This window comes from Peromyscus eremicus, chromosome 1, assembly GCF_949786415.1.
Source record: "Peromyscus eremicus chromosome 1, PerEre_H2_v1, whole genome shotgun sequence".
Classification (NCBI taxonomy): domain Eukaryota; kingdom Metazoa; phylum Chordata; class Mammalia; order Rodentia; family Cricetidae; genus Peromyscus; species Peromyscus eremicus.
In genome coordinates this window covers 183962838-183976892 of record NC_081416.1, presented here as the reverse complement: position 1 = coordinate 183976892, position 14055 = coordinate 183962838, and the positions used below count along the sequence as shown (strand labels likewise).

Genomic DNA, 14055 nt, shown 5'->3' with positions numbered 1-14055 from the left:
TAGCACAAGGTAATGATGAGATTGATAAATTATTGATAAGAAATGTGCTGGAGGCCTCAGAATTTCATAAAAAAAAAACATCATGTCAATACTAAAGGTTTAAAAAAAAGATTTTTTCCAAAACCTGGCAACAAGCCAATGAAATTGTAAGGAAATGTCCTACTTGTTCCTTTAACAATCAGACGCCATTACCAGCAGGATGTAACACAAAGGGTACTTAAAGGAAAAAAATCTGGCAGATGGAAGTTTTTCACTTTGCAGAATTTGGAAAATTGAAATGTGTACACCATACCATTGATACTTATTCAGGATTTCAATGGGCAACTTCTTTGAGTTCTGAAATAGCTGATTCTGTAATCACTCATTTGCTAGAAGTTATGGCCAACATGGGTATACCTGTCAAATTAAAACTACAATGCTCCTGATCTCAGACTGCTGGGAAGGCTTTGCCCTGGAGGAGGAGGGAATGGAGGGTGGGCTGGGGGGAAGGTGAGGGGGGTGGGAGGGGAGAACAAGGGAATCCGTGGCTGATATGTAGAACTGAATTGTATTGCAAAATAAAAATTAAAAAAAATTAAAAAAAACTACAATGCTCCAGCATATGTCTCTGTTAAAATGTAATTTTTTTTGCTTATTACAATATAAAGCATATTACAGGTATACCACATAATTCTACAGGCCAAGCAGTAACAGAAAGATCAGACAGAACTCTAAAGGATATGCTAAATAAACAGAAAGGGGTAACAAAACCCCAAGAAATAGACTACATATGCTCTATTAACTTTGAATTTTCTCAGTGCTAATGAGAAAGGAACAACATCTGCAGAGAGCCACTGGATAATAGAAAAAACCACAGAATTAAGTCAACCTATATATTTTAAGGATGTGCTGACCACAGAATGGAAACCAGGATATGTGTTACATTAGGGACAAGGTTTTGATTTTATTTCTACAGGAGAAGATAAGCTGTGGATATCATCAGAATTGATAAAGGTTCGATTTGAACAAGAGAGACCTCTTAATTAGAGGAGGTGATAGTTCATCAACCAGCATAACCATCCAATTTAAACTAACTTATACCATTAATACATGCTTTTTCATTTAATCAAATAATAAGTTGCCAATAGGGAACCTCCCCAAAATTAGTCTTGGGGAAAGGTTTTTGTTTTTGTCTTTTAGGATAATGAAGGCTAAGGAATATGAAGAACCCTGGACAAATGAGACAACTGAAGAAAAAGAACAAATCATCTGTCCCAAGAAAAAGAGCAAAATGATCTATTTTTATATCATGTATAAAATTTCATAACTTTTCCTAAATGTTTGTTTTGTTCTTCTCTAAAGACATTTAACACTATTGGACTTCTTGTAGTTCCAGTTCAATTAAAATTTAATGCTGGCTTTGGAGTTGGAGAATGGTTCTCTCCTTCTTTAAACTCAAGCATGTTGTTAAAAGAAAAATGCAAACTCTCTGTATCATGCCAGAAGAAGGGGCCATCTTCTGATAGGGGACAGGAGAAAAACCAAATTAATTAAGGGACTATTCTATTACTAATAATCTCAATTCTTTGATTCTATTCTGATTCTTTAAACTTTTTTTAAAGTATAAATTTTATACCAAAATTTACAAGATTAATACATATATTAAACTTTGTTAAGATAATAATAATGGTCATATAGAATACTAATTCTAAAAAAAGGGCTTCAGTTAGCTACCTATACATGTCTTTGTGTTTGAGTCTCTTATCGGATTTCTGCAAGAAATCACGGCCAGGCCTAACATCAACTGAAGTCTCCAGGAAGAAGATGGGGCCCCACAACAACAATAATTCCACATGAACAATAATAATACCACTAAGCCGACAAATATCATCTACAGATCAACTTTGGATAACAAACTTCTCAGAGCAATTTTGAGATGGCTAGCTGAGATGATCCAATTTCAATGACTACTTGAATAAGTACTTGAGATAAGCCCTGAACTTTGGCATTATGCTCAAACTGGACAACAAAAGGATATAGCTACCTTTCCTAGAATTTGACAATTAATCCAAATTTTTTCTTTTCAGAATAAAGATATCTTCACCCATATCCAGCAAGAAGCAGTTTTAAGACTCTGACGCCCACATTCCCAAAGAGGTGGTGTTGGGCGGGGGTTTTTTGGTGTTTAAATGGGTTTTCGGTCTGGGATAATTTTCATTGTTTAGGAGGGTTGATTACAAGTTGTTGTGAAGGGTTAGGAATAGGACTAAGCAAAGGAGATTAGATTTAAGGTCCTTGTTTTTAAAAAAAGACAATTACTAATTTTAAATACTTTACATTGGATTTGATATTTTTACATTGTACACAAATTATATATATTGAGTTTGATATTGTTAGAAAATACTATATTTATATTTCTAATCTTGTTCAAGATATTGTATTTATATCATTCATTTAACAATGTAATGCAATTTGCTGATCCTTGAATATTAATTATTACCAACTATTAGGATATAAAGTAATGAAAGTTAGTAGTTAGACATTACAATTGAACTTGTAGTCACATTAGGTGTGTTTTCAAGATCAAGCAGATATCTTCAAACCCTTCAGAGATCTACAGATTATGGCATTTAAAATGTTTCAGTAACTTAGAAAATTTTTATTATTTTTTTATTGACTATGAGACATGTTGGCTCCTGGCAGTACCAACCTACTTCAGAGAAAATATGGGCATTGAAGAAACTGCATATGGAGTTAACTTTTATTGTGGCAAAAGTCAGCCACTGAACAACAAAATATCCTCAAATCAACTGCTGACAAACAAGACAAAATGGACAGACAGGACATGAAACAGAGGACTGCCGATTCTTGCCAAAACAAGTGTGGTTGTGGCTTTAACAAGAGGCATCTTCTGAGGCCAGGACAATATGGCACCATGCCTGAAGTGGCCTTTGCAATCCGGAAATGGCACAGTGCCCTTTTCTTCGAAGGCAGCTGAACAGACAGTGGACTGATGACTTCTGGTGTGATGTGGAACAGCAACTGAAACAGTTATTCTTGAAGAGTAACTAAACTCACACCTCTCAATAGTAGACTGGCATTTAATAGAGGGATGTGGAGAAGAACAGGATGCTGAGATGAAGCCATACACACACAGCCAAGAAGAATGGACAGCTGAATGCAAAAAACATCAACAATTTCCAGAAATTAAAATCCTGAATCATGACATGACACTAGTGGAATTCAGGTGTTTCTGGTACATGGACTGCTCTTACCAAATGTGAGGTCAAACTGTTGACCCTGTGTGCGTCCTAGTTCACAAATGAGTCTCTGTCAGATACACTAAGCCTATAGGCTAAAGATGATGCCCCAACACTGTGGAGAAACCTTGGGTAACTGTCCAGGCAGCTGCCTGTTTCTGTCAACTCACATTTATTTTGGAAGCTGCTTGGGTGCACTTCCTATTTTTATTTTTGTTAGGTAATATTTCCTTCTTAGGTCTCTGAGGAAAATGAAGATTAGATAGTTATACTTACAGTTTAGATAGTTATAGTTTTCCTTGTTAAGAATTTTAGAAAAGAAACTCATTGAAGAGTAAGTGTATAAATTTGAAAGACATTATAAGATAGTTCTGTTAGTAATATAAGTTAGGGTAGAAAGTTAATCAGGTACATTTTGGACTTACCAAAATAGGAGAGATAATGGAATTATTTTCTCTGAATTTGTCAAATGCAAATGGACTAGACATTATTTAGGTATTTATTGCTTGTATATACGGTATATAGTTATTGTATTTTTGTATACAGTTTTTCTTATATTAATTATAACTTTTTTCCTTTTATTAAAATAGGGGGAAATACAGTGATATTTTACATGTGCTGAAATGTGATTTTATTTGTATGTTAATAAATAAAGTTGCCTCGGGGTCAGAGCTAATAGCAAGCCATAGCAAGAGCCAGGCTGTGGTGGCACACACCTTTAATCCTGATCACAATACAGACAGATCTCTGTGTGTTCAAGGATACCGTCAGCATGGAGACAAATGCCTTTAATCTCAATACCAACCATAGAAGCCCCGGAGGTCTGTATAGACAGGCAATGATGTGGAGGTCATGTGGTTGGGTTTACAACCAATGAGAAGGCAGAACAGAAAGTCAAAAAGACAGATACACAGAAAGTAGATCTCTTTCTGAGGGGAAGGACAGCAGCGGCAGTGAAGGGTAAGAAAGGGTTTTTAGTTTCAGCTCTTAGCTACTTCTCTGACCTCTTGGGCTTTTAATTCTGCATTTGGCTCTGTGTTTCTTATTTAATAAGATTGTTACATCTACATCCAACCTTGGTGGAAGAATGGGTGCCTGCTCTCACTGCAGCTTGATATACCAGGACTCACTGATACCAATGGGATTCCTGTCTGTATCTAAAGAATAACAGTGAAGGAGAATTGGATGTTGGGAGGTTGGAGGATAAAGGAGGGGGACCTAGAAAGAGGGAAGGGAGGGGAACCTTTTGGTGCAATTTAAAATCAAGAAAATAAATAAATAAAATATAATAATAAATATAAAAAATGAAAAAGAAACAAATACACAAAGAAGACCAAGGGAAGCAAATTAAGAAAAAAAAAGTCTACAAGAATACTGTTCTCTCCACTTTGTGTTATCCAACTACTGTGCATGGGACTGTTCCTGAATTGTGTCTAATAATGTACTCAGTGAGACTCCACTGGAGAAAACAGATTTTCCCTTTCAAAGCAGGTATCAGTTTCACATAGCTTCTTTTTTAGGGGTGAGAAGTTGTGTCCACTTGCTCCTCACAATTATGAGACATCATCTAACTTGTACCATTTGAACCTCAACACATCTTGGGCATGCTCTCACAGTTTGGGTGAGCTTATAAACGTATCAGTGCCATTGTGTCTGGAAGACACTGCTTCCTTGGAGTTATCCATCACCTTTGACTCATAATTCTGTCTGTCTCCTCTTCCGCATAGGTCTCTGAGCCTTGAGTTGAAGGAATTGATGAGACAACTCACTGAAGACAATGTGCTCCAAAGTTCCTCGCTCTCTGCACACACTGTGCACTTGTGGATTTCTGGGTTAGTTCCCATCGACTAGAAGAAGCATCTTCTCTGATGAGAGTTGAGTGATGCACTGATCAATGAGTATAGCAGAATATCATTAGGATTCTTTTGTTTCTGAGTTCCTTAAACAGAATAATAGTACTAGATTTTCCCCTATGTCTTTGACATGTATACACTGAGGTTCTGGGAATCTTTATCCATATCAGGTCGAGTTCCATTTCATGGAGTGGACTTTAAGTCCAGTCAGACATTGGTTGGTTAAACCCCTAATATTTATGCCATTTTTGTACTTATGTATCATGCAGGCAGGTCACCACTGTAGATCACAGAGTCTGTAGCTGGATTGGTAGTTACAATCTAATCTGGTAGAATGCAGAGTACCTTCCAGTACCATGAATGCAAGTCAGTGGTGGTGAAGGCTTTAGGTAAGCACTAGCTTGACTTCTCCATGTTCAATGAAATAGTAAGTGATGTGTTCTGCAATAAAGTTTTACCAGAAACTTGTCTGGAGTAACCCATAATCTTGGGAATAGCAAATGATGTTTGGTAGTTTCCATAGATGCCCTCACCAAGATATGTAACCTGTTCCTGGCATTAGATAAATATTTGGTGCAGAAAATGTCTAGCTGGGGCACTAATCCCCACTTTATTTGGTGATTCCATTTAGATTTCCTTCACATGTGTAAATACTTTAGGAACCTTCCAAGTACCAGGTTTCCAAATAGTTTTCAACTGGCCTTGAGTGTGAGTTGTCCTTCTAAACACACCCACATTTACCATTCTCTGCCATTCGCCGGGCGGTGGTGGCGCACGCCTTTAATCCCAGCACTCGGGAGGCAGAGCCAGGCGGATCTCCTTGAGTTCGAGGCCAGCCTGGGCTACCAAGTGAGTCCCAGGAAAGGCGCAAAGCTACACAGAGAAACCCTGTCTCGAAAAACCAAAAAAAAAAAAAAAAAAAAAAAAAAAAAAAAAAAAAAAACCATTCTCTGCCATTCACTCCCTATTTAATCTTCTATTTCTAATTTGCCCTGTGTCTCTCCATAACAGTGTGTTCCATTTTCCTCTCCATGTTAGATCCTCCCCTCCCCCTGTCCCTTACTACATACTTAACTTCTGTGGTTATTCAGATGGTAGCATGCATATCAAAGTTTTAGAAGCTAATAGTCACATGTGAAAGAAAACATATATTTGTCTTTTTTGGGGGTCTTAGGTACATTTCTCAAGGTGATTTTCACTAGTTCCTATAATTACTTGTGGATTTCTGGAATTCCTTTTTAAAAGTTTATGTATTATTTTATAGTCTGACCACAATTTCCCCTCCCTCCTCTCATCCCAATACTTTCCCCTGCCTCACTTATTCCTTGCCCCATCCACTCCTCCTACTTTTCTATTCAGAAAGAGTCAGGCTTCCAATGCTTATTGACAAATTATACCATATCAAGTATCAGGAAGACTAAGCAACTTCCCTTGTATTAAGGCAGCCCAGGATAAGGAGTAGGGTCCCAATGCCAGCAAAAACGTCAGAGATAGCCCCTCTTCCCACTGTAAGAAGTCCCACAAGAAGAGAAAGCTGCACAACTGTCACATATATGCAGAACACCTTGGTCACTATCATGCAGGCTCCCTGTTTTTAGTTCAGTCTCTGCGAACTCCTATGATCCGAGGTTAGATTTTCTGTGGGTTTTCTTGTGATGTCCTTGATCGCTCTGGCTCCTATGCTCCTCTCTCTGTCTCTGTCTCTGTCTCTGTCTCTGTCTCTCTGTCTCTCTGTCTCTCTCTCTCTCTCTCTCTCTCTCTCTCTCTCTCTCTCTCTCTCTCTCTCTCTCCTGTAGGATTCCCCAAACACAGAACAGGGTCTGATTGTAGGTCTCTGGTAATGTTCAGGAATTCCTTTTTAAAAAAAATTATTACAACTGAAAAATAACCCCTTATAATTCAAATGTGCTATGATATCATTATCCATTCCAAAGTTGATGAGTTTCTAGGATGCTTACAATTTCCAACTGTTAAAAATAGAAAAAGAATGAAAATGACGAATAAGTATCTGTATAGCAAGATGCAGAATACTTTGAGTATGAGCCCAAGAATAGCATAGCTGGATCTTGAAGCAGATAGATCCATAACCTCATAAGGAATTGTCACACTGGTTTCCATAGTGGCTGCACATGTTTTTACCAGAACAAGCAATCAATAATGTTCCCCGCTTCTGGAATCCTCACCAGCATGTGCTGTCATTTGTATTATTGATCTTGGCCATTCTGATTGATGTAAGAGGAATTTTCTAAATAGTTTTTATTTGTATTTCTGAGATGGCTAAGGATGATTTCTTGAAGTGTTGTTCACACATTTGTGTTTAATCTTCTGAGATCTCACGGATTAATATTTTACCCCATTTTTAATTTGGCTATTATTTGCTTGATGTTCTTATGCATTTGAGTACTAATCCTTAATGTTCAGTTTCCTACCAATATTTGTTGAGTAGACTGAATCTTCTAAACTGGTTGTTGCGGAAAACTTTTTCAAATTTCAGGTGATTATACCTGTGGAACTGAATTATGAGTTTTCCATTTTGCTTTCCCAAAATAATTATATGATATACAGTTAGCACTCTGATCCTCTGTTACTGTTGCCCTGGGTTATAAATGGAACACATGCATTGTGATACCTCCAGTGCTGTGGGATGTTCTGTATGGCAAATGTGTTGCTCTGATTGGTCAATAAATAAATCACTGATTGGCCAGTGGCCAGGCAGGAAGTATAGGCGGGACAAGGAGGAGAAAAAGCTGGGAAGTGGAAGGCTGAGTCAGAGAGATACTGCCAGCCGCCATGATGAGAAACAGCATGTGAAGATGCTGGTAAGCCACGAGCTACGTGGCAAGGTATAGATTAATGGAAATGGATTAATTTAAGCTGTAAGAACAGTTAGCAAGAAGCCTGCCACAGACATACAGTTTGTAAGCAATATAAGTCTCTGTGTTTACTTGGTTGGTTTTGAGCAGCTGTGGAACTGGCAGGTGAGAGGAATTTGTCCTGACTGTGGGCCAGGCAGGAAAACTCTAGCTACACTACAGCATTGTTTCCTTTCTTCACCTTTGCTTGGTCTATCTGGAATCTGATTTTTTATGGGAAATTTTGGATTGTTTTTGCCTATTTTTTTTAGTTATGTTTCAATGGAATTTTGATGGAGATTGCATAGAATCTTAGATTATTTTGGTAATGTAACCAAGTATTAATGTGCAATACTGATTGTGCCAACACATCACCATATCAGGTAGTTTTATCTTCCATTGTCTCCTTTTTCTCTCCTCACTGTTACAAAATCTTCACCATGAAGAACCTTGACTTGTTTGAATTTATTCTCAGGTATTTTATTGTAAGAAGCTATTGTAACTGTGGTTGCTTTCTTGACTTCTTTCTCAGTATCATCATTCTTTGTACACAAAAATGATATTTTGTATCTTGATTTTGTATTCTCCTGTTTTCCTGATGGTATACATTAGGTCTAAGACACACTCAGGGAGTGTTGACCACCTCATGTACAAGTTCATACCATTTGCTGGTGAAAAAGTTTGACTTCTTTTCTTGATTCATTCCGTTCTTTTTTCTGGGCTTATTGTTTTAGCAGAAAATGAGCAAGACTTACTTTTGTAATATATGAATGAGTGTCCTCCCTCCTTTTGTGTTTTTAGGGAAGGTTCTCAGTTGTCTTCCATTTGATGTAATGCTGGACATGGGTTTGTCCTGTGCAGACTTCATCCCATTGAGACATTATCCTTCTATCTCTAATGTTTCAGGGATACTGTAGATTATCAGATGCCTTTTCTGCATCTGTTGAGATGATCATGTCATGCCTGCCCTGTCTATTAAAGCTATCTGTGACATTCACTGAGTTTAGGTGTTAAACCATCTTTCTAACCCTGGAATGAAGCCACCTAGTCCACAGTGGATCTTGCTGATACATACTTGAATTTGGATTGCATGTATTTTCTGGAGAATATTTGGTTTAAGTGCATCAGTGATATTTGCCTATAATTGCCTTTTCCTTTATTCTGTTTTGATGATTCCTTATCTGGTTTTAGTGTCAGGGACATACTGAGTTTTTAAAATATCATTGTTTCTATTACCTTCCTTTCAATTTCTGAGAATTGTTTGAATGACATTCTTGTTGCATTTTCTTTAGGTATCTGGTAGAAAAATTAAACCAAGATGTGGCAAACACCTTAAGCAAATCTACTCTGAGGATTGAGATTGAAAGAGTAATCAAAAAAAAAAAAAACATCTTCCACCTAAAAACCCACCAGACTAGTAGTAGTCATTACCAGATGCAAATAAATTTCCAATAACCAACACCAATGCTATTAAGCAATTAAATTATTCCATTCAGCAGAAATAGATGAAGTACTTTCTAAATATAGATATGAAGGCAATGTCAGCCTGATGTCCAAACAGACATGCTCCATTATCACCAGCTATTTGTAGATTCTTAATATAGTACTTTTAAAACCAATTAAAGAACACCTTAGATTAAATCATTCACAGTGATCATAGACTTCTTTCCAGAGATGTAACCATGAATCAGGATAAGGAAATCTATAAATGTAATGTATTGCATAAATGGCTTAAGAAATGAATCACAGTGTCATCTGGCTAGATGCAAAAAATAATTGGGACAAAAATTCAACCTCTTTTCCTATCAAAGAACAAAAGAGAAACCAACAACAGGCTTCCATATTTGAGATCCTAAACACTTCACAGAAAATATTTACATCAAAATGACAGAATACAAAATTACCAAAAAACTCAGTTGTTTCCCTATAAACAAAGAACACATTTGCTAAGAAAGAAATTAAGGAAACTGCATTCACAATTGCCTCACAAATATGATAAAATAAACTTAATAAAAACTTGAAGGACATCAGTAATGAAAATTTTTAAATAATGAAGACTGAATATATCATTAGTAGATGGGGAAATCTTACACACACACACACACACACACACACACACACACACACACATATACACATATGAATACTCATTATTGTGAAAATGATTCCTTTAAAAAATTAATTGAGAGAACATAAGGGAATGGGGTGGTCGAACTGGAATTGGACAGAGTGGGACATCAATGAAAGAGATAACATGATAAAGGGAGACATCATGGGGATAGCTAGAAACTGAGTACTAGGATAGTTCCCAGGATTCCACAAGATACCCCAGCTTAGACTACTAGCAATAGTGGAGATGGTGCCTGAATTGGCTTACCCCAGTGATCACATCGGTGAACACCCTATGTATCACCATAAAGCATTCATTTAGTAACTATTGAAAGCACTTGTGGAGATCCACAGCCAAGCACCAGGCTAAGCTCTAGGAGTTCAGTTGAAGAGAGAGAAGAGGGATTCTATGAGCAAGGGGCATCAAGATCATGATAGGTAAACCTACAGAGAAAACCAAACCAATCTAGTGGGACCTCATGAACTTTGCCCAACAGCTGCAGAGCCTGCATGGGACTGAAATAGGCCCTCTGCATAATGGGGACAGTTGTGTAGCTTGATCTGATTAATGGGCCCCCTGGCAGTAGGATGAATATCCATCCCTGGAGCAGAAGGTGGCTGTTTGGAGCACACTATATATGAAGGAACAACTTTCACAGTCTTGATGCAGAGTGAAGGCCTTGGACCTGCCACTGCTGAATGTACCAGGCTCTGCTGATTCCCCATGGAGGATACCTTATTGGAGAAGGGAATGAATAGTGGTTTGGGGAGGGGAGAAAGCTGGAGGGGTGAGAGGAGGGAGGAGAGGGAGATACGTGGTTGGTATGTAAAATCAATAAAAAAAATTCCTTAACAAAAAAAGAAACCCGAAAAAGAAGAATACAGGTAAATGTAATTATCAGAGAATAAAATATTTAGATGTAAAACTACAGACACACACATCATTTATAGTAGCAGAGATGACCCAGTGTGTAGCCTCTCCATCCCAGTTCTCAAATGTTGACAGCTACCACAGGCAGTTCCTGCCACTATAGCAAGTGAGAAGGAGGGTAAGCAGTCACGACTCTAAGTGATATCCTAGCTTTTTCTGGAGGAAAACACAACATTTGAAATGCAGACATTCCTTTTTGACTTTGAAGATAGAGATAGATCTGGCCTTTGTAATCCCTAAAAACCTGTGACTGTGCATGTGTTCAAGTGAGGGAAGAACAAAGGACACACCCAAGTACCTCACAGTAGACAGATCTCATACATCCTTCTCCTCACAGCTGCAGAGGTGTGGAGTGATCACATGCAGAGTATCTGAAAGCTTAACTAAATGGCTACATGGATACTCTCCCCAGTGAGGAATGGCACAAATATTAGAGACCCTGCATGTGCACTAGGAGTCACACACTGATACATGTGACATTAGCAGACTCTGGAAGAGACTCGAATGAGCCTTGTGACTACTGAACTCATTGTGGTAGTCTGGAGTGTCTTGTCTTAGGACACCACTGTCTACCTCACAATGGCACCTGTGAAAAGGAAGGCTGCCTATGGTAGAACAAAGTAAAGAATACTGTTTTCACTTGGCTTTCAGCCTTGTAAATGGAGGCTAATTGGAAGAAAATTTAAAAGTCTCATACCTTGTTAGTAGGAAAACAGTGATTATTAAAAATCAAAACATATTTTGCATCAGACCTTGGAGATAAGATTGGGAGAAAGGACGGAAGCTCCCAGCATCTCTACCCATTCACACACCTATCACGCCTTATATGTCATGACATTTATATGAAAAATGCAAACACACTTACAGCACATCCAGGGCAAACCTGAAATTCTCTTTCAAGTCCACCTTCACTTCACTGCTCTGCCCTGCAATAAGGTAAAAGACACAACCTGTCACCACCTCTCCATGCTTGTATTCATTCTGCTTCGTTCTCCAAAAGCACTTGGGGTGAGTGGGGTTGGACATGAGGAGAGGGATGTTCAGGAGCCAGAGGAAGAAATGCAGAGTGAGCATCAGGTCCTGCTTCCAAATCTCTAAGCTGGTAGTGTGGTCTGTGGATGCAGAAGAGTTTATCAAATGGATAACCATGTATACACATCTGCTTTTATGTCTGCTGCCTACTGGAGAGATCACTTATGTGGCTGAGATGCCTTACTCTCCAGGTGGTTCCACTACCCTGGAGAAATGTGAAGCACTCTCTGTCCTAGGGCTCTGCAGCTGACATCCACAGCAGATGTACAAAAACATGGGTTGGAAAACAATCTGAGGACATCTCAGCCTCAGGTCCTATGACATCAACTCATATCCCTGGGTATTGAGGCCCATGGGAGAAAGCAATGGTGGGCAGATTGGTCCCAGGACAGTGTCAATGAGTTATTTGTTTCAACACCTTTAGAAATGACCTCAGCAGAAAATATCAGAAGATCGACAGTTAGATGTAAAGGTAAAGAATTGAAATGACCCATGACAATCAGAGTTCATGTGGACACACTGTGTGTTCTACTCCCAAGAGCAAATGAGAAAACCTCACTCTCTTGTGTATGGCATCCACCACTCATAGATCATGAGCAGTATGGCCCATGCTACATCAGTCACACAGACCATATAACCAACCCGTATCCCTGCTCTCCATTGTGTGATGCTCCAATAATCAGGTCAAATCCACAAATTCCTTGGCTTATACTGTGTGCAGAAATGCCAAGGCCATCATTCTCCATGAGAAACTAAATTGAGTATTTGGATATAAAACATGACCTCCTTCTCTGAATTCAGTTCCTTCTGGTGACCTATTTCTTCAAATTTATCCTTCATTATCTATTTGCTCATGCTTATCTCAAAACTGAGTAGTGACTCCAAAGCAGCACTGTGTCCAGGAGCTTAGAACCCATTAGAAACTGGGAATGAAGCCTGTGTTCAATGTGTAAGCTGTTCTTATTCCATTGTCATGCTCATAGAATTGTGGTTGCATTCTAGAATATGTATTGCCAGTGGGAGAGCTCATTGATGAGTGTGGGCTGAGGAAACATCTTTAGATGGTATGGACTATAAAGAAAACAGCACAAAATTAGGGCAATTACATGGTGTGGAGGATGGTAGATGTTATTTATTACTGGAGATGAGGTACACAGGGCTGCTATTCTCTGGATCTTGTGGAATATTTAAAAATCAACATTTAACACATGCATGGCCCCCTGGTTCTGTGATGAGCTGCCTAAGACTGTGTAAGATGTGGATATAGACAGATGTGATGGGAGTAGATGTTCATATGAAAATGAGAAAATTCATGTTTCAAAACTGAATCTGTATTGATGACAACAATCAGAATTAATGCTTTCCTTCTACTAATTATTGTTAGTTTTTAAATTAGTGCATAACATAATGGGATTTAGTGGCATTTTAACGTGTGAACCAGTGTACTTTACTGGTGATTGCTCCTTTATTGTCCATATTTGTCACTCATTTTACTATTGATTTTTTTCTCAGCATAATAGCTGCCTTGAGTTCATGTCATACGTGTTTATATGTTTCATATGAGAGAACATGTGGTAAATTTGCACAATGGAGTGTTACTCTGCTGTTTAAAAAATGACATCATCAGCTGGGCAATGGTGGTGCATGATTTTAATCCCAGGACTCAAAGGAAGAGGCAGAGGGATCTCTGTGAGTTCATGACAGCTAGGTCAACAGAGAAAGTTCCAGTTCAACCAGAGATGCACAGAAAGACCCTATCTCAAAAAACAAGACAAAAAAATGGCATCATGATATTTACAAGCAAATGGATAGAACTAAATAAAAGAAACATCTTGAGTGAGATAACCTCGGCCCAGCAGGATAAATATGGTATGTATTCACTTATGTGTGGGTATTAGCCATTGGATAAATGATAACCTACTTATAATCCATAGACCCAGAGAGCTTAGGTATAGAAAAAGGCTCTGGGAGAATGCAGGAATCTTTCAGAGGGAGAAATAGAATAGAATTTATGGGTGGAATGGGGTTAGGGGGAAATG

At 38.3% G+C, this 14055-nt stretch overlaps 1 protein-coding gene across 1 annotated transcript in view; it reads right to left on the bottom strand.

The window, feature by feature from the left end:
• Positions 1–12058, bottom strand: part of LOC131893942 (vomeronasal type-2 receptor 116-like) — a 34090-nt gene extending 22032 nt beyond the window's left edge. Inside the window, exon 1 of the mRNA XM_059244101.1 lies at positions 11897–12058. Within this exon, the coding sequence (XP_059100084.1) occupies positions 11897–12058 (162 nt within the window). The remainder of the gene's footprint in view (positions 1–11896) is intronic.
• Positions 12059–14055: the final 1997 nt, after the last annotated feature.